The sequence below is a fragment of the Saccopteryx bilineata genome, chromosome 6 (assembly GCF_036850765.1).
Source record: "Saccopteryx bilineata isolate mSacBil1 chromosome 6, mSacBil1_pri_phased_curated, whole genome shotgun sequence".
In the NCBI taxonomy this organism is placed as follows: Eukaryota; Metazoa; Chordata; class Mammalia; order Chiroptera; family Emballonuridae; genus Saccopteryx; species Saccopteryx bilineata.
In genome coordinates, this window is record NC_089495.1 from 102,506,169 (window position 1) to 102,524,630 (window position 18,462).

Consider the following 18,462-nt stretch of genomic DNA (forward strand, 5'->3'; position numbering starts at 1 on the left):
CAACAAGTTTCGACACATAAGCACGTTTATTTGGCGCATGTGTTCCTCTCTATTTTTATCACTTAATGTATACATACTGATGTAGCAAATTAACTAAAACAAAGTTGATTCACGTTAGTCTTATGTGTGAAGTGATAGTGTACCCATGGCTACGGATAAAGTTCATTTACGCCACTGTAATTTTTACGAATTTCAACAAGAAAGAAATGCTACAGAAGCATGTTTGTCGCATCCACCATATTCCCAGACATAGCACCCTCCGACTATTACTTGTTTTTGTCCTCACAAAATTTTTTGAAGGGCAAAAAATTCAAAAATGAAGAAGATATCAAACAAGCACTGGTTCAATTTTTCATATCAAAAGATAAAACATTTTTTAAAAATGGGATATACAAATTGCCCTCACACTGGCAAGAAATCATTAATAATAATAATGGCAATTATATTATTTATTAAAGTTTATTGACAGTAAGAAAAATTTGTATTTTGTTTTATTCCAAAAACGGACAGAACTTTCCGGTAGACCTTATACATCAACATAATAAAGGCCATATAGGACAAACCATCAGCTAATATCATACTAAATGGTATTAAAAACTGAAGGCTTTTCCTCTAAAATCAGGAACAAGATGAGGCTGCCCACTCTCACCACTCTTATTCCACACAGTTCTCGAAGTTTTAGCCAGAGCTATCACGCAAGAGAAAAAAAAAGGCATTCATATCAAGAAAGAAGAAGTAAAGGTATCACTTTTTACAAATGACATGATCCTGTATATAGAAAACCCCAAAGACTTCACCAAAAAAAAAAAAAAACTATTAGAAACAATAAACCAGTACAATAAAGTCACAGAAAACAAAATCAATATACAAAAGTCTACTGTTTTTCTATATGCGAACAATGAAACTTTGGAAAATGAACTAAAAAAAAAACAGTTTATTTTACAACTGCAACAACAACAACAAAAAATAAAGTATTTAGAAATAAACTTAACAAAGGATGTGAAGGACCTATATACTGAAAACTATAAAACATTATTGAAAGAAATTGAAAAAGACACAATGAAATGGAATAATATTCCATGTTCATGGATTGAAAGAATCAACATAGTCAAAATGTCCATATTACCCAAAGTAATATGCAAATTTAATACAATCTCCATCAAAATCCCAATGTCATTAAAGAAATAGAACAAAAAATTACCAGGTGTGTATGAAACCATAAAAAACCTTGAACTGTCAAAGCAATCCTGAGAAAAGAGAATGGAGCCGGAGGTGTCACACTACCTGATTTCAAATTATACTACAGAGCCACAATAATCAAAACAGCATGGTGTTGGTAGAAAAACAGACATACAGACCAATGGAACAGAATCAAGAGCCCAGAAATAAAACCACATATATATGGACAACTCATCTTCAACAAAGGAGCCAAAAACACACACTGGAGAAAAGAAAGCCTCTTCAATAAATGGTGCTGGGAAAATTGGAAAGCCACAGGTAATAGAATGAAACTTGACTACAGTTTGGCTCCCTGCATAGAAATTAATTCAAAATGGATCTAAGACCTAAATATAAGACCTGAAACTATAAATTACATAGAAAAAAACATAGGCACTAAGTTCATGGGCCTTGGTCATACAGAACAATTTATGAATTTGACTCCAAAGGCAAGGGAAGTAAAGGCAAAAATAAATGAATGGGACTACATCAAACTAAAAAGCTTCTGCACAGCAAAAGAAACTGATAACAAAACAAATGGGCAGCCAACTAAATGGATGATAATATTTGCAAACAACATCTCCAATGAGGGGTTAGTAGTATCCAAAATATATAAAGAACTCTAAAGCTCAGCAACAAACAAGCAAACAATCCAATTAAAAAATGGGGACAAGACCTGAACAGAAACTTTTTCAAAAAAGACATACAAATGGAAAACAGGTATGTGAAAAGATGCTCATCTTCACTAGCTATTCGAGAAATACACATCAAAACTACAATGAGATACCACCTCCCATTTGTTAAATTGGCTATTATCAACAAGATAGGTAATATCAAGTGTTGGAGAGGCTGTGAAGAAAAAGGAACCCTCATTCACTGCTGATGGGAATGCAAATTAGTACAACCATTATGGAAAAAAATATGGTGGTTCCTCTAAAAATTAAGAATAGAATTACCATATGACCCAGCAATCCCTCTACTGGGTATCTACCCTGAAAACTCAAAATATTGGTACTTAAAGATATATGCACCCTCATGTTCATCGCAGCATTATACACAGTGGCCAAGATATAGAAATAACTCAAGTGTCCCTTGATAGAGGACTGGATAAAGAAAAAGTGGTACATATATACAACAGAATACTACTCAGCCATAAGAAATGATGATATAGTAATATTTACGACAACATGGATGGACCTTGAGAATATTATAATGTATGAAACAAATAAATCAGAAAAAGCTAAGAACTGTATGATTTCACACATAGGTGAGATATAAAACTGAGATAAAAGTGAAGTGGTTACCAGGGGAAAGGGAAGGTGGGGAGGGGGAAGGGACTTGAGTGAATGGGGGAGGGGAAAGGAGTGGGGGAAGGGTGTAAAGAGGGACAAATATAAGATGACAAGAAATTATTTGACTTTGAGTGATGGGTATACAACATAATCAACGGTTCAAATGCTATAGAAATGTTTACCTGAAACCTATGTACTCTTATTGATCAATGTCACTTGTTAAAGTTAATTTTAAAAAAAATTAAAAAAATAAGGATAAAATTGCACAAAGAGATCATATATCAAAAGACAAAAATAACATCTGCAAATAAAATAATGCAATCATCAAATAGGAACTTAAATAGAATGATAAAAGATTAAGTTTACATAGATAATAAGAGAAAAAGAATACTCAGCACAGAGCACCAGCTTAGTCCATTATCTGATCCATGGGCATGTCAGGAACATAATAAAAACCAAACTAAAGTGAACAGCATCAGGAAAGCAGAGGGACTCCTGTTGCAAATTCTCATACTTCTGTTGGTGCCCCTAACCGGCAACATGGCGCCCACATCTCTGTGGCACCACCTCCCATGGCCACGGGGCTTTCAAGGATTTTCACAATTTTTAAGGAACAAGCTTCTTCTTTTTTTTTTCAGAAATAAAATGAATTCTCTAAGATTTTCTTGGATATGTTCATTTTACCTGTCTGTCCCCAAATTTTCTAATGTTCACAACACCACCATCCTCACCACAGCCACTTTTACATCACCTTCATCAGCACGGTCACCTTCATTACCCTCAGTATCACTCCTGCTGCCGTACTAACTATCCGGATTTTGAGATGTACACATCAGATCTTACCACATATGAATTTCAGAGAGCCACTGAGTGCAAACTGTGTATCATTTCTCAGTATTGACTAAGCAATAAAACAGTGTAATGGAGATTTTAGAAGAGATGCTTAACATAAGTGGTCAGGTGTATTCACTGATGGTCTAACTTCAACATATTTTGTTTATTCATTGTATCTCAAAGACCCATATTTGGTAAAACTTTTGGGTTACTTTATATTTTAATTTCTAAAATAGCATTGATGATAATCTTCTTTTCCTCAAATTTTCTGATCTTTTCTTGCTGCAAGTTGTCAAGACAGCTGACTTGCCCTGCTCTTTACTAACGTCAAGCCACTGCTCTACAGCAGTATTCCCCAAACCCCGGGCCGCAGACCAGTACCGGTCCGTGGGCCATTTGGTACCGGTCCGCAGAGAAAGAATAAATAACTTACATTATTTCAGTTTTATTTATATTTAAGTCTGAACAATGTTTTATTTTTTAAAAATGACCAGATTCCCTCTGTTATATCCATCTAAGATTCACTCTTGACGCTTGTCTTGGTCACGTGATACATCTATCCATCCCACCCTAAAGGCCGATCCGTGAAAATAGTTTCTGACATTAAACCGGTCCGTAGCCCAAAAAGGTTGGGGACCACTGCTCTACATGAGTCAGTGATTTACTGGCCTAAAACAGGAGGTCTTCAGACATTTGTTAATATTACTTAAAAGCATTAACTTAAGGTATTCATGAGAAAGACTTCTGACAATCATCATTTGTCACACATAGTTTTATGATCAGCAGCTTATAATGTTATCCTGTTATTATATGAGTATTTATCAGTCCTGTCAATGTGGTTTACATATAACTTCAAAAAGAATTCTAATTTTTTAGTTGGTTATTTAAAAATATGTCATTGACCCAGACTCAAAAATGAAAATACAAAATTATTTAAATTTAGGTATCATTAAAATCATAATGAGACAATACTGTTCACTTGCTATAACGCCTAAAAAAGGCAAAGCAGCCTGACCAGGCAGTGGTGCAGTGGATAGAGCGTCGGACTGGGATGCAGAAGGACCCAGATTCAAGATCCCGGGGTTGCCAGCTTGAGCGCGGGCTCATCTGGCTTGAGCAAAAAGCTCACTAGCATGGACCCAAGGTCACTGGCTCAAGTGGGGGGTTACTGGGTCTGCTGAAGGCCTGCGGTCATGGCACATATGAGAAAGCAATCAATGAACAACTAGGTGTCGCAACGAAAAAACTGATAATTGATGCTTCTCATCTCTCTCCGTTCCTGTCTGTCTGTCCCTATCTATCCCTCTATCTGACTCTCTCTCTGTCCCTGTAAAAAAAAAAAAAGGGCAAAACAAACAAACCAAATTGACCACACCAAGTGCCGGCTGATTGGGAGACAGAACAGCTGGAAGGCTCATGCAGTCCCATGGGAATGCACAATGAATGGTCCAGACATTTTGGAAAACAATCAGTTTCCATATGACTCAGTAATGTTCCTCCTAGGTATTTACCCAAGTGAAAAGGAAAGTTACATTCAAAGAAAAAGTTTTTAAGCAAATGTTTATAGCAGATTTATTCATATTTGTCCCAAACAGGAAATCACCCAAATGTCCATTAACTGATGACTGGATAAACAAATTATGGCTCTTCTTTACCATGGGACACTCTTCAGCATAAAAAGGAATGAACTGATACAGCAACATGGGTTAATATTGAATTCATTATGCTAAGTGAAAAAAGTTAGACTCATAATGTTAACATACTGTACGAGTCCACTTATATGACATTCTGGAAACGGCAAAACTACGAGGGCAGAAAACAAGTCAGTGGTTGCCAGGAGTGAGGTTAAATAAAAAGGGGCATAAGGGAATGTTTTTGGTGATGATAGAACTGTTTTATATACTGACTGTAGAAGTGGTGGCTCATAAGTATATGAGTGTGTAAATGTGTCAAAGAGTTTTTATTGTATGTATCCTTTACCTCCATAAACCTAAGACAGCAATTCAGTATGGTAATTTGGAGATAAATAAGAGTTTAAAATATATATTACAATTCATTGTCTACCTAAAGATACAAATGAAAGCCAATAATCTCACTATCTCTGTGGCAAAGACAGGTTGACTTCATTGCTATCTTAAGATCAGGGTAAGTCTACTGTGTTACCATGGCTACAAGCTATTATTGAAACCTCTAATATTACATTACAACTCATATGCAATGTAGGGATAGGCTGAAAAACCACCAAAGTCACTCAAGGGCTTTTATTTTTAGAAAGCTTGCCCATAATGTTTTCTTCATCAACATATGAGAAACCCTGTGATGTCAGTGAACATACCCTTAAGGGATCAAAAGAATAAAGGTTAGAAACTTTTGGCTAAACTTGAAAGCAATTCTAAAAATCGTATGCTAGTTCTTAGGTTGTTAAGATTCTTTTACTTTCTTTTGTTTATTACAGAAATTATTTCCCATAGATGGATTGCCAAGACAATGACATGTGGGGGTAAGGGGTTAACCCTTCCTCTACCTGTTGACTCTCTCATGGGACCTTGATTTTCTAATTCAAAAAGTGGATAGCAGACAGAGTGAGGGTAGGTTTCAAAGTAAGGAGAACTCTTTGCAACTGGGCTCAAATGAGCAAGTTGTGGTAATTTATTCAAAGTAATGTTAAGGTAGAAGTATCAATCTTAACAAGCACGTTTAGTATAAAACTATATTAAAGCTGGGTTGCCCCAGAGTTTGCCGTGCATCCACCTACCAACCAGTAAACATTAAAATCATGCCCACTGCTGCCACTGGGTTAGTGCTTCCCAGGGCTAAGGAGGTGCTACACATACCTACCTACCTCTGGGGTGTCAGCTCTCACCACTCCCCGCCCTGCTGTTTATGGCCCAATAATCCCACGTGACCCAGAGCTCTCCATAAGCACCATGCTAGTTCTGGTTTCTGGGCCTCTGTCCACTCTTTCCTCAGTCTATTCAACAAACATGCCTTATCTAGCACGTGTCTGTTACTGATTGAATTGTCTCCCCCTCACTCCCCCCCCCCGCCGCCCACATTTATATGGTGAAGTTCTAACCCCCATACCTCAGAATGTGACCTTACTTGAAAAGTCATTAGAGATGTCATTATAAAAAGTGATACTGTGTCCTTGTAAAAAGTGAAAGTTTGGACACAGCCACACATGCAGGGAGAAGAATATGGGAGGAAGGCAGAAAGCAAGGTGATGTGTGGAACTCATTCTTTCTACAGGCCTCAGGGGACCCAACCCTGACAACATCTGTGCCTTGTACTTCTAGTTACAAGACTCTGAGACAGCAATTTTCTGCTATTTAAACCAAACCAAACCAAAACCAAAACAAACACTCTAAACAAACAAAGAAAAACTATACCAAATAAATGTGCCACTGATAAGAAGGTTCTGCAAATGTATGAGAAGCTGCAGCAACCGAATACCTCTTTTGAGGGGCTACAGGACGGTGGCAGTTGGTAACACTGCTCCTCGGCTCCCAGTGCCCGGCACTGCCACCCCCAACATTCTTTTCCCTGACGATGAGCTCACCCTGTCTCCTCTGACTTTCCTTAGATTTGAGTCTTCAACCACCTTAAAGGTTTTTATTAACTTTTAAAGCAACCAGGGTCATTTTTCTTGGAAGAAAAGAGGGCCGGCTGTGGGAGGCATGACATAGTAGTTTGTGGGCTCAGTCCCGCATCGTGGTCTTTGGGGAAATTGGCAGCCTGTGCTTCTGGCAGGGGTGCCTACACATACCCAGTGCTGGGCATCTGGACAACCCTGGGAGCCTCGCACAGCAGCTGTTACACTGATTGCCAAGCGCAGGGACCTGAGCAACAACCAAAATGACATTTTCCTGGCGGGCTCTTACCTCTGAATCTCACTGATTTGTCTTACACACACTGTGAACATCAAGCGGTCAGGACTCAAAGCCAAGATTCAAAAATGGCTTTAAAATGGCGAGAGACATTTAAGACATAATTTTCTATGACTTGGTCACTAACTCATTTATATCCCAATCCTCACTTCTTTTTCAATCCCTTTTTCTCAATTATTTCTCTCCCGCCTCGTGAATGTTTCTGTGGTGGTGACGTCCGGTCAGGTCACTGGGGCAGTTTTATGGGCAAGTCATGCTCCTGGTCTTAGACAACAGTCATGAATGGATGGAAGATTTTAGAAAATATGTATTTAATCTCTCATTGTCCTAATTATATTTCCCTTGTTTAAATAAAAACACTCTATTATTATTTTTATTTTGCCAGGAAAGGGTAGTTAGACTTATATATTCATAAGTATAAAAAAATACTTATGTATGATAATTTATGCTAGACTATTCTATCATAGCTCAAAGGTCCAAACACCCTAAGTGTACTGGACCTCAATTGACGTTTTCAGACATAAATCCGGCTACAAATCTTTGGTTTGGTTTCCCCACAGCCAGGGTTCAGGGTTCCACTCCCTTCAACCCCTCCTTTCCCAGTGCATTTTTCGTCTTTCTCTTACAAGCCCGCAGGGTCAGTCTCCTTCCAGTAATTGCTGGAAATATACATCTTTAACTTGAGTGTGCCAGGCTGACATCTGGCATTCATTAACAAAAGCAAAGATACTGACTTATTTCTAAAGTTGCCTGTTCCACCCAATTCTAGAGCTTCAACCATCCCAGCAACAAACATTTCTTAAACATGCAGTGCCCCATGCATGGAACCTGCCTAAATACTAAGTGTAATACAGAGGAAGTGGAAACAATGTGGCTATGTTTTCATTGATCTTGAGAATAAACAAGCTCCCATGATTTGGAAAAATCAGTCAACATGCTTTTCCTCAAAAATTTTAAGATTACAAACCACTCCGTTTTTATTGTATGTGTGTGTCCATCCCAGTTGGGATTTCCTGACCGCTTGCTGTGAGACTTAAACTTCATATGCAAGCCCAGACTTTCTTCCTAAATTTCCTACCTCGAGGGTGCGTTTCTCCAACAGTTACTTCTTTAGCTTGGTTTCCCTCCAGGTTCTACCCTCCCACGGTCATCAGCACTTTCCTGTCCTAGCCGCTTGGCTATTCCCTTGTCACTTCTCTGCCACCTGTCCTGCAAACAGCTTTCACGTCCACTTAGTTCACACATCCTTTTCAAAAAAACACAATAAACAAATAAACAAGCAAAGCCCCTGCCCCCGGTACCTGCTGCATGCCTTGCATGGTCTGCTGCAGGAACTGGAGCTGCTGGTCCTTGGTGAGGTTTTCTTCTGTTCGGAACAGCTGCTCTTTCTCCTGTTTCAGCAGCTCCACTTCATTCCTGTAGGCATCCAGCTGCCAGCGGAGACTGTCGTTCTCCTCTTTGAGAGCGTAGGCCTGAGCAGCCAGGGCTGGGGACAAACAGCGTGAGTTCAGGTGAGTCACCTTCCTGCTCAGATGGAGGGGGCCTTCACTTCTCAAATTCTGAACCTTTCCGACCAGCTCAGAAGGAAAGCTGAAACACCTACCCCAGGGCTCTCTGCAGTGCATGAACATCCTTTCTTTTGCAATTTTCATCTATTTGACTTATCTTACATATGAAAATTTTTTTTGCAAGCACAGGTTTAATTTCTTCCAAATCTTTGTCTCTTGATCTCCCCCTTATCCAAGGCACCCCCCAGAATATCAGTCTGTATGCTCAGTGATGGCAACACCCAGGTGACAGTCCCACCCTCCGCATTGCCATCCTCCCTTTCTGCAGGGTTGCCCAGCACCCTGGGGTGCACCGTCTTGCACGGGCAACCTGCAGTTCCACAGGTTGAGGCGGAACTGATATGCACGCCATCCCCCTGCTCTCCTGCTGGGACAAACTGCACAAAGTGTTTCCTCCAACTCCTATCAGAATGGTAACCTAGTTCCATCTGTTTCACCGACAGATTACAATGTTTCTTTTCTCTACAAGGCTGTTCCATCACTCCAATACTACTTCCCGTAACCTCAAGTTCTCTCTTACCTAGATTCAGACCTCAGTCAAGTCCTCCTGTCTTACTGAGAAACCAAGACTGTTCACTCAGGGTCTTACACACCCCAAAGCCGCAGAAACCACTGAGTAAAACAGAAGAGCAAATGACAGAAGAGAAAATTAAGAAGGGGGAACCCCTTCCCCATATTCCAGCTAAATGCTTCATGGTCCCTCTAATATGAACAATATGGCTGCATACCCACCATATGACAGACACGGGGTCAAGAGCTTCACAGGAACTCACTCACTTTTGTAACTAACCCCGGTCAAACGGGTGCTGCTTTTATCTCCCTCTTTTACAGATGAGAAAAACGAGGCACAGAAAAGGCGGAGGACTTGTCCCGCCCCACAAAGAAAGCAGCACAGCCTTCACCGCCAGGCTGCCAGCTCCAGGGTCCTGACTTTCAGTCCCTGGGCTAGTCTGCCAGCCCAGAACCAGTCTTTAGTTCTCCCTCTCTCCTCTCCCACCAGTTTTCCACACGCTTTTCTCCATCCCACAGAAAATTCATTCTCTACTTTTGGAAGCAAGAGAAAAATCAAAGAAATAATTAAAAGCTTAACTTCTTTGTAGAAGAAGTTGTGGTTTGTCGGGCATGAGTGGACCGATGGCACAGCAGTTCTCAGTCGTGCCCACCCCCACCCCACCCCCACCCCCACCCACTCCAGGGTGAGGGCAGCCTCTTAGTCTTCCTGCACATTACAGCTGAAGGATGACAGATCTGTATGTACCAAGGTGCTGGGACACCCCGGTGAATTCTCTCCTCAAGTATCAGCCATCAAACTATTTATAATAGTTTTACAGTGGAGTGCTTTCCGGTACTCTACTTTTCAAAATGATGATCTACGTATAGTAAACAATAATAACTAATCAAATAGAATGTGCAATCAACCGGAAAATTCCCTACCGCAAGCCATTAGGGATCAATTAGTCAACAAGCATTTACAGCACAGGAACTCTGCCCCGACCAGTCTGGGCATCTTGGATCAGAAAAGGAGACAAAAATATGTCTCTCCCTTCAAGGAGCTTAAAATATAATAGAAACTGACAAATTTGAAAGAAGAAACACATTCAAAAGAAGAGAGGACAGCTTGTTGTCTGACATAAAGTACTCAATAAATGTGGGTTGAATGACTAAAATAAACAAGCAACTTAGAGTCAAGGTATATGACAAGGAAATCACCCTATGCGAGTTCAGGAAAGAGGAGGAAAAATGCAGACAGGAATAATCAAAGTGAGCTTCAGAGGATGAAACTCAAGAACTGGGGAAAGACATCTAGTCAGGAGCAAAATAATAAGTAAAAGTCCAGCGTTGAGACTTGCAGAGAGTATCTAGGGCAAGAAGTAGGGGAAGCCCTACCAAAACGGCAAAAGTCTGTCTGGAAGCAGAATAAGACGGGTGCACTTGGCCAGGTGAGGAGAGAGTGCAGATGCTCAGAAGTCAGAATGCAGAATCGGGCTCAATGGGGTGAGCAGTGGAGAAGCACATAAGATGCTCGTGCAGTGGAAGGACATTGGATTGGTGATTTAGGATACTCAGTTTGGCACTGGGGCACAAGATGAACTGGAAGCTGACGAGAATAAATAAAGGAAATTTTATTTGGTGTATATGTGGGTGAAAACCAAGAGGCAGCCAATTTTATAGCTTTTAAAAACTTATAAAATCAGAAATGACCAGGAACATGAGCTAGTGTTTTTTGACATTGTGGAGCCCAACTTCAGATCTTGTCCACACCCTGAGACACCAACTTTTGACAATTCATTTGACCAATCCATAAGAAAATTGTTATGAGGCATCAAAACCAGAGAGAGGGATGTTGTAATAGGGCAAAATTACAGAAAATGCAAACGATGAAAAAAGTGTTGGCACTACATAAGCACATTACTACATTTAGTTGCATTCAAAGACACTTAAGTCATTTCCTTAGGAAGCTCTATTTGGCCCTTTCTTAATTCAGACTGGCATTTTTATTATCATAACTGATAGCAGGTGTTTGTGAAGAAATCGATTAGTATGCAGGGATGAAAATTACATTTTCCAAATGAATTGCATAGTCTGCAAGATATGTTGAAATCTGTGTAGCAAAATGCAAGCAGCTATAAAGCATGTGCCAGCAACATTATTTAAATAAATTATCTGAACATAAATACATATGGGAAAGTGTACCATCCATTATTTTAGGGGTTCTCTTATAAGCCTGTGAAATGGCATGCTGACAGTTCTTATTCTTGGCTAAGCCAAGTGACTGCTCTTCCTGCCAAGTAGGATACAATGCTGTTTGTATTTCTGGAACAGGACTATGATATCATTATATATGTGTGTATGTGTGTATGTATATATGTGTATGTACACACACACACACACACACAGAGGCTCAGAAGTCAGAATGCAGAGCTGGACTCAATGGAGTGACCAATGGAGAAGCATGTAAGGTGCTCGTACAGCGGAAAGACATGAGGATTGGTGATTTAGGATGTTTAGTTTGGCACTGGGGCATGGGATGAACTGGAAGCTCATTCCCTTTTTATGTGTGTGAATATATATATATACACACATAAAAAACCCAGCAGCTGTAACTCTACTCACTTCCCCCACCCCCAAATCAATACCATAGCCAATCTCATCAATGTTTTTACAATGGGGGCATATAACTGATTTACATTCTTGATTAAATTATTTCAAGCTAGATATCTGCGGAAAAAAATAAGTTGCAGTTACTCATGGTGGAGCAAAGTAGTTATCTTCTAAAGGGTGAAAAATTGTACACTGACTGCACTTCAGCCACCTGTTTGTAAACATTACTCAGTGTCATGTTGCCGCCAGTGAGGAGTCCACCCTCCAGACCAGTAGGCTTCCCTGGAAGAAGCTAGATTATTCTTGGACTGGAGCTGTGAAAGAAACAAAATCCTAATAATTTCTAACCTAATAACATTTCTCAGTGTATTAAATATTCAGAAATGTAAAAGTCCATTCTTTCATTTCTCTTTTTTTCCCCCTCTTTAGTTCTTTCTGGGACACTGTATTAAATGGTTTTGAAAAATGTGTAATCAAGCTTCCTTGATAAAATTTACCCTTGAGAGACTGCACAATAAATCCACTATTCAAATAAGCGTAAGGATTAAAAATAAACTGCAATATGCATCTTTTTGTCAGAATCCCCAAGGAGAACAATGTGTTCCAATAAATGGAATATTTAGCTACGAACCACCACATGTGGATTACCGATTTTTCAATTAAAAAAAAAAGAACACAATAAGATACTTTAAATGTAAACTATTCTGAACATAATTTAATCTTCGTTTGGTGATTTTAAAGGCACTGTTGAATCCAGTGACGCCTCTGGATTGTCATTAATTCATTCACCAAGCAACTGTTTATTGGTAAGCCATGTGCAAGCAACTGTAGCATATATCATACAAGGGTAGACCAGAGCAGCCATTGATTTATACTCGTTCAGGACCTTAGAAAAATTGTTACTGGAATTTTCTGATTGGATCAAAAATGAAACAATAGCATTGGAAAGGCTTAGCTAAACAAGATTAAATTGCACTTTAAAAATTAACACCAGACTACTAAAATTACTAAAGCGATGCTAGTATGAAAATTGATTCAAAGATTAAATTGCACCGCTGAGGAAAGGATTTAAAGGTATTACGTCACTTCACGGTACTCTTTCCTGGATTTTATATAAATAAATCATCACTCTTTACATTAATTATGGTCAAAGTGACTTCCTCCTCTGTCTCTTGTATTACTTATTTGTGTTTCCATGGAAACAGACAATGGCATGCTTAACTTCTCTAAGTAAATAATCTGGCGAAAGCCTTGAAATCTCTTACCAACCTGAGCCAGCCTCAGAAAAATTATTAGCACTATATGAAAAATGTAAGTTATTTTGGGTTATGTTTCAGTAAGCTAATAGTATGTTAATATCTTTTTCATGCTCAGGCAAGAGGTAACTAAATAATAAAACACTTTAACATATTGTTTCTAATAATATCGGGATTTCACAAGAACAGTTTGCCTTTGTGTCTTTGGGGAACTCTGAGTTTAATATTGTCCCCCCTCCCCCTTCCCTTGCTTTGCTAGATGTCCTCCTGGAATGCAAGAGGACACTGCTGAATGGTGCTCTTCTTACAGTCTTTGATTCAGGTGGCCTGGGGCAGGTTAATGCTGCAGCTCTAGAGAAGGAACCCAGGACCCTTCTGCAGGACTAACTTGCTCAGAACGGAGGAAAACCTTCCACTCCGGCCTCTGTCGGGGGAATGCCTCTGTTAGAGAGAGGTTCTGCTATGAAAACAGAGAGGATGGCCCCTTTAAAATAAACACACATTTACTTCACAAGAAATTTGGAGATAACCCATGTTGAGGTTAAACTCACCCAGCTGGCTGTCTTGAGGCCTGATTTGAACCACTCAGGGATCCCTTCTACCTCCTGTCTATCTCCTCTGACTGCAGAGCTCCTGAGCCTCAGTAGTTAGTAAGGTTCCATTTAGAGAGCTGCATCCAAGGACTCACGCTGCTCTCGGGCTCCTGAAGGACCACCATTAGCGTGCCTGCCCCATCCACTGAAACTCACCTATGTTCTGCTTTTGTAAGTACCCTGCACTTTCAATTAGCGTAAGGTGGTGAAAACTCTTCTTTGCACAGAGGTCTGCCCCCAGGGTCTTCACGAGCTGGGACAGGTGCAGCCAGACTCTCAGGTGATGAGTTGAAGGCACTGGCTCCTTGGGCTGCGGTCACCTCAGTGCCTCCCAGTGTCCAGGCTCAGGGCTGGGGAGCTCGGTGAGACACCGGCTGCAGAGCCAGTCTCCTGCTGGACAGCCTCTGTGGTACCAATAAACTATAATCCACCTGTTTCAGTAACACCTGTATCACCACTGAAACGCAATCTTCCTCAAACTGCCCAAAGAAATTCCTTCTGCAACATGTTTGCAGGATTAATATGATCACAACTTAGCATTGACATAACATTTTATATTTACAGTGTGTATTACGGTCTGTGCATTGGTTATTATTAGGGAGAGCTAAACAGGAGCACAATGCAGTGTCTATTTCCGTCTTTGTGTGAGACCAATGGAATGAGGGTAATTTGGAGAGATCAGGTAAGCTAGATCCTGTTATTACAAAGGATTAAATGTGAGTCTGGAGGCACAACTGGCAGCAGTCAACTCGGAAAAAAAATCCTGTCCCTCCCTGCACACAGCTCTTCCTAATGAAGTGGTCTGTACCAGTGGCAGTGACTGGGTGTTACTTCTGAGCTACTGGCACTATTGAGAATTCAAATTATGCTTTATCACTTTTCCTTAGACATTATCCTCTGATATCTCCCACATGGATCCTCACTATACTCAGAGAGGGAAGGAAAAAGGCATGCCTACGCCTTCCAAGAGGCAATGGCTGACCTCAGCAATTCCCGTGTGCAACTGACACAGACGTGGACCTGGTGGCAGGCTCTGAGAACCGCCCTGGGGAGTGCGGGCGCTGCCCACAGCATGCTAAGGTGGGAGGATGGGGGTGGGCAGTGGGAGGAGGCTCCAGCTGGGAGAGGAGGTTTGAGGGAAGGCTCTTCCCGGAAGCAGGCAGGGCGGGGTGGGGCAGAGCAGGTGGCGATGGAAGTCATGCTCACTCGGACAAGGGACAGGAACGCTCGTGGGGCAGCCACGCATTGGACACGTTTGCACAGAGGCCCGCAGTCTGCAGAAGGAGAGGTGCCCAGGCTGATGGCAAGGTGGGGGGCTGAGAAGCACAGGCTGCATGGTTAGGAGACCCAAGGCCTGGCAGTGGGCACAGTGAGAGAGTTATGCACCCCCTTTTCTTTTTTCCTTTTTTTTTGTATTTTTCTGAAGCTGGAAACGGGGAGAGACAGTCAGACAGACTCCCACATGCGCCCGACCGGGATCCACCCGGCACGCCCACCAGGGGCGACGCTCTGCCCCTCCGGGGCGTCGCTCTGCCATGACCAGAGCCACTCCAGCGCCTGGGGCAGAGGCCAAGGAGCCATCCCCAGCGCCCGGGCCATCTCTGCTCCAATGGAGTCTTGGCTGCGGGAGGGGAAGAGAGAGACAGAGAGGAAGGAGAGGGGGAGGGGTGGAGAAGCAGATGGGCACCTCTCCTGTGTGCCCTGGTCGGGAATCGAACCCCGGGTCCCCTGCATGCCAGGCCGACGCTCTACCACTGAGCCAACTGGCCAAGTCCACCCCCTTTTCTTTTGATTTGACTTCTGTTTTTTGTTTTCACTTTCAGTCCCTATTTCCATTTCCAAGATACAGGACTACTTTTTCCCCCCTACCCTCTGAAGACTTTAAAGATTCTTTCTAGGGACTCAGGCTTAGCCCAAGATACATCACATCATGACCCAGGTTTTCAGGAAGTTCCCCCATTCCCCCTCCGCCAGGTGTCCTCCTTCACAGACAGAGCCCTTTCCCTAGCAACGGTGTGCGACCTCACCCCAAGTCACTGCCAGACCTGTCCAAAGGGAGACGGTTTGGCCCTGGCCGGTGGCTCAGTGGTAGAGTGTCGGCCTGGCGTGCGAAAGTCCCGGGTTTGTTTCCCAGCCAGGGCACACAGGAGAAGCGCCCATCTGCTTCTCCACCCCTCCCCCTCTCCTTCCTCTCTGTCTCTCTCTTCCCCTCCTGCAGCCAAGGCTCCATTGGATGGCTCTGGATGCAACAGAGTGACGCCCCGATGGGCAGAGCATCGTCCCCTAGTGGGCGTGCTGGGTGGATCCCGGTCGGGCGCATGGTGGGAGTCTGTCTGACTGCCTCCCCGTTTCCAGCTTCAGAAAAATACAAAAAATAAAAAATAAAAAACAAAACAAAAGGAGACACTTTAAACAGCAACCCTCCCCTGAAGAAATTACTCCTGTCAGATGATCTGCCTGCCCTGTAAGGGCCGTCACCTCTGTCTCCTCTTAACATGCAGGTTTCTCTCTCTTTTAACAAAGGATAACTTCTAATTTTCTTCTAGAAATTTACCCCTCAAAGAGTGATGTTTTCCTACCCCACCTAACACCCCTCCTCACTCCCCACAATATGAACTGGTGGTTTCCACCACATAAAACATCCACATTCTGAAGTGTGAGGAAGGTCAGCCCCCAGTAAAGGCTGTTCTCCATTCTAGGCATTGCCCTTGGCAAGGAACAGCGACTTTCCCACAGAGCTTTTCTGTTAAAACATCAAACATTTTGCAAAGGGGGGATAAATGGCGATGAATAGAAACTTGATGTATTATGGAATTGTACATCTGATACCTATATAATTTTTTAAACCAATGTCACCCCGATAAATTCAATTAATTTTTAAAAAAAAAAACACACCAAATACTTGGATAACAATGATGAGTTGAATAGAAAACCCTTTTCTTTCCTCAGAGTTTGCTGTATATAAACTCTGTTCAGTCTACTAATTGGGAACCAGGACTGCTTTTAAGCTTGGTGGGAAGCTATGGGCAGTGACTAAATGCGGGCTGCCCCTGAAGTCTCCTCCCTATGTCCCCGTCACCAGGGTTGAGGTTGATTTATGCACACTTACATGTGCCTGGCATTGGGACACAAAGAATCCCGATTCTTTCGAAACATACGACCAACAAAGAGTGGCACTAGTATCAAGAATAGGCATTTCCAGGCCAGTCTTCCTCCAAGCGTGTTCTGCACACAGCCTTTGTCTGTCTCACCTTGGGATCTCTTAAATGAGACTTCTTGGTCCCATCCTCAACCTCTGAACCTGAACTTCCGGAATGGGGCAGGGGATATCACTTCAACAAGTTTATAGGATGAGTCTAGTGTATGCTAAAGCTTTAGAACCACTTCCCCAGCCTTTTAAAACCAGATATGGATTTCCTCAGGCTTCCTTTATAACCTTTCAGTCATATTTTTATTACTTTTTTGACACCTGCTTGCTCTCAGCCTTTTTTAACAGTTTTTCTGTTACTGAGAGAGCCTTGTCCTCTCTAGCTTTTACCATTCAACATGGCCTTTCAGGATTCTCTGCCATTTGCTTCATGTTCTTACATTTCAGTAATCTACCTGTTCCTCTCTGAATGCTAGTTACTGCCTCTCCTGTGATGATATTGTGACTGAGTGGGTTCATAAATCCTCCAGGCAGGATCGCCAAAACACCTCCTTCTGATCTTCTAGATGTTGTGCATTGCTTGTTTTTGCGGCTGTATTTCTGGAGAAAGTTCCTGCAGCAGCGGGTGTGTGGCTCACACCCAGGACAGGCCTGGCCAGCATGCTCTGCTCTGGGGGACAAACCATCCTCGACAAACCTGTTACTGGAGGACACAGGCCCGTTCTGTGCACGAGCTCCTCACAGACCCTTCGCCAGAGCCAGACCCTCAGAGCCCTTTTCTTTGGTATGTGTCCAGGCCTCCCTGCTTCCCTCCGTCCCCCCGATAGATGAGGAAACAGTCCCTGGCGACTCTCCCAGAGTCAGAGAATAACAGGGACTCTGTTCTTCATTCTCATCATATTTTTCTGCATCAGGCGACCTTTATGTTTCCTCTCCTCCCAACTTGCCTTTTTCCCAATTAACCAAAGGCTACTTCAAGTGCATCTCACACAGACATGATGAGGGGAATTCCCCACCTGTGTCATGCAGGGAGGACATCTTTAAACTAGTGACCTACCTCCCTCTCATTTTTTCTTTCTTTTTTGGTGACAGAGAGAGGGACAGATATAGACAGAAGGAAGGGAGAGCGATGAGAAGCATCAGTTCTTTGTTGCGGCACTTTAGTTGTTCATTGATTACTTTCTCATATGTGACTTGACTGGGGGAGGAGGGCTACAGCAGACCGAGTAACCCTTTGCCCAAGCCAGCGACCTTGGATCCAAGCTGGTGAACCTTGCTCAAACCAGATGAGCCCGCACTCAAGCTGGCGACCTTGGAGTTTTGAACCTGGGTCCTCCGTATCCCAGTCCGACACTCTATCCACTGCGCCACCACCTGGTCAGGCTCATTTCTTCTTTCTTTGATCATTTATTATTGCCTGTTGTCAGTCACCTGCTTTCCACTAAACCATCTTATCTTTTATTCCATTTTTATTTTCCTCTCATTTTCATATTTTATGGCCTTACTTCAACCAGGGTTTTATTTCCCCTTCTTCCCCACCTATTACTGACAGCCATTAACCCTC

The 18,462-nt window shown here is 42.2% G+C and overlaps 1 protein-coding gene across 6 annotated transcripts in view; it reads right to left on the reverse strand.

Annotated features, from left to right (window-relative positions):
• ENOX1 (ecto-NOX disulfide-thiol exchanger 1) overlaps positions 1 to 18,462 on the reverse strand; it is a 596,201-nt gene that overhangs the window by 90,559 nt on the left and 487,180 nt on the right. For all 6 annotated transcript variants that reach the window (XM_066236813.1, XM_066236817.1, XM_066236816.1 and 3 more), the window contains one exon: positions 8,533 to 8,717. In XM_066236813.1, coding sequence (XP_066092910.1) covers positions 8,533 to 8,717 — 185 coding nt within the window. The remainder of the gene's footprint in view (positions 1 to 8,532; positions 8,718 to 18,462) is intronic.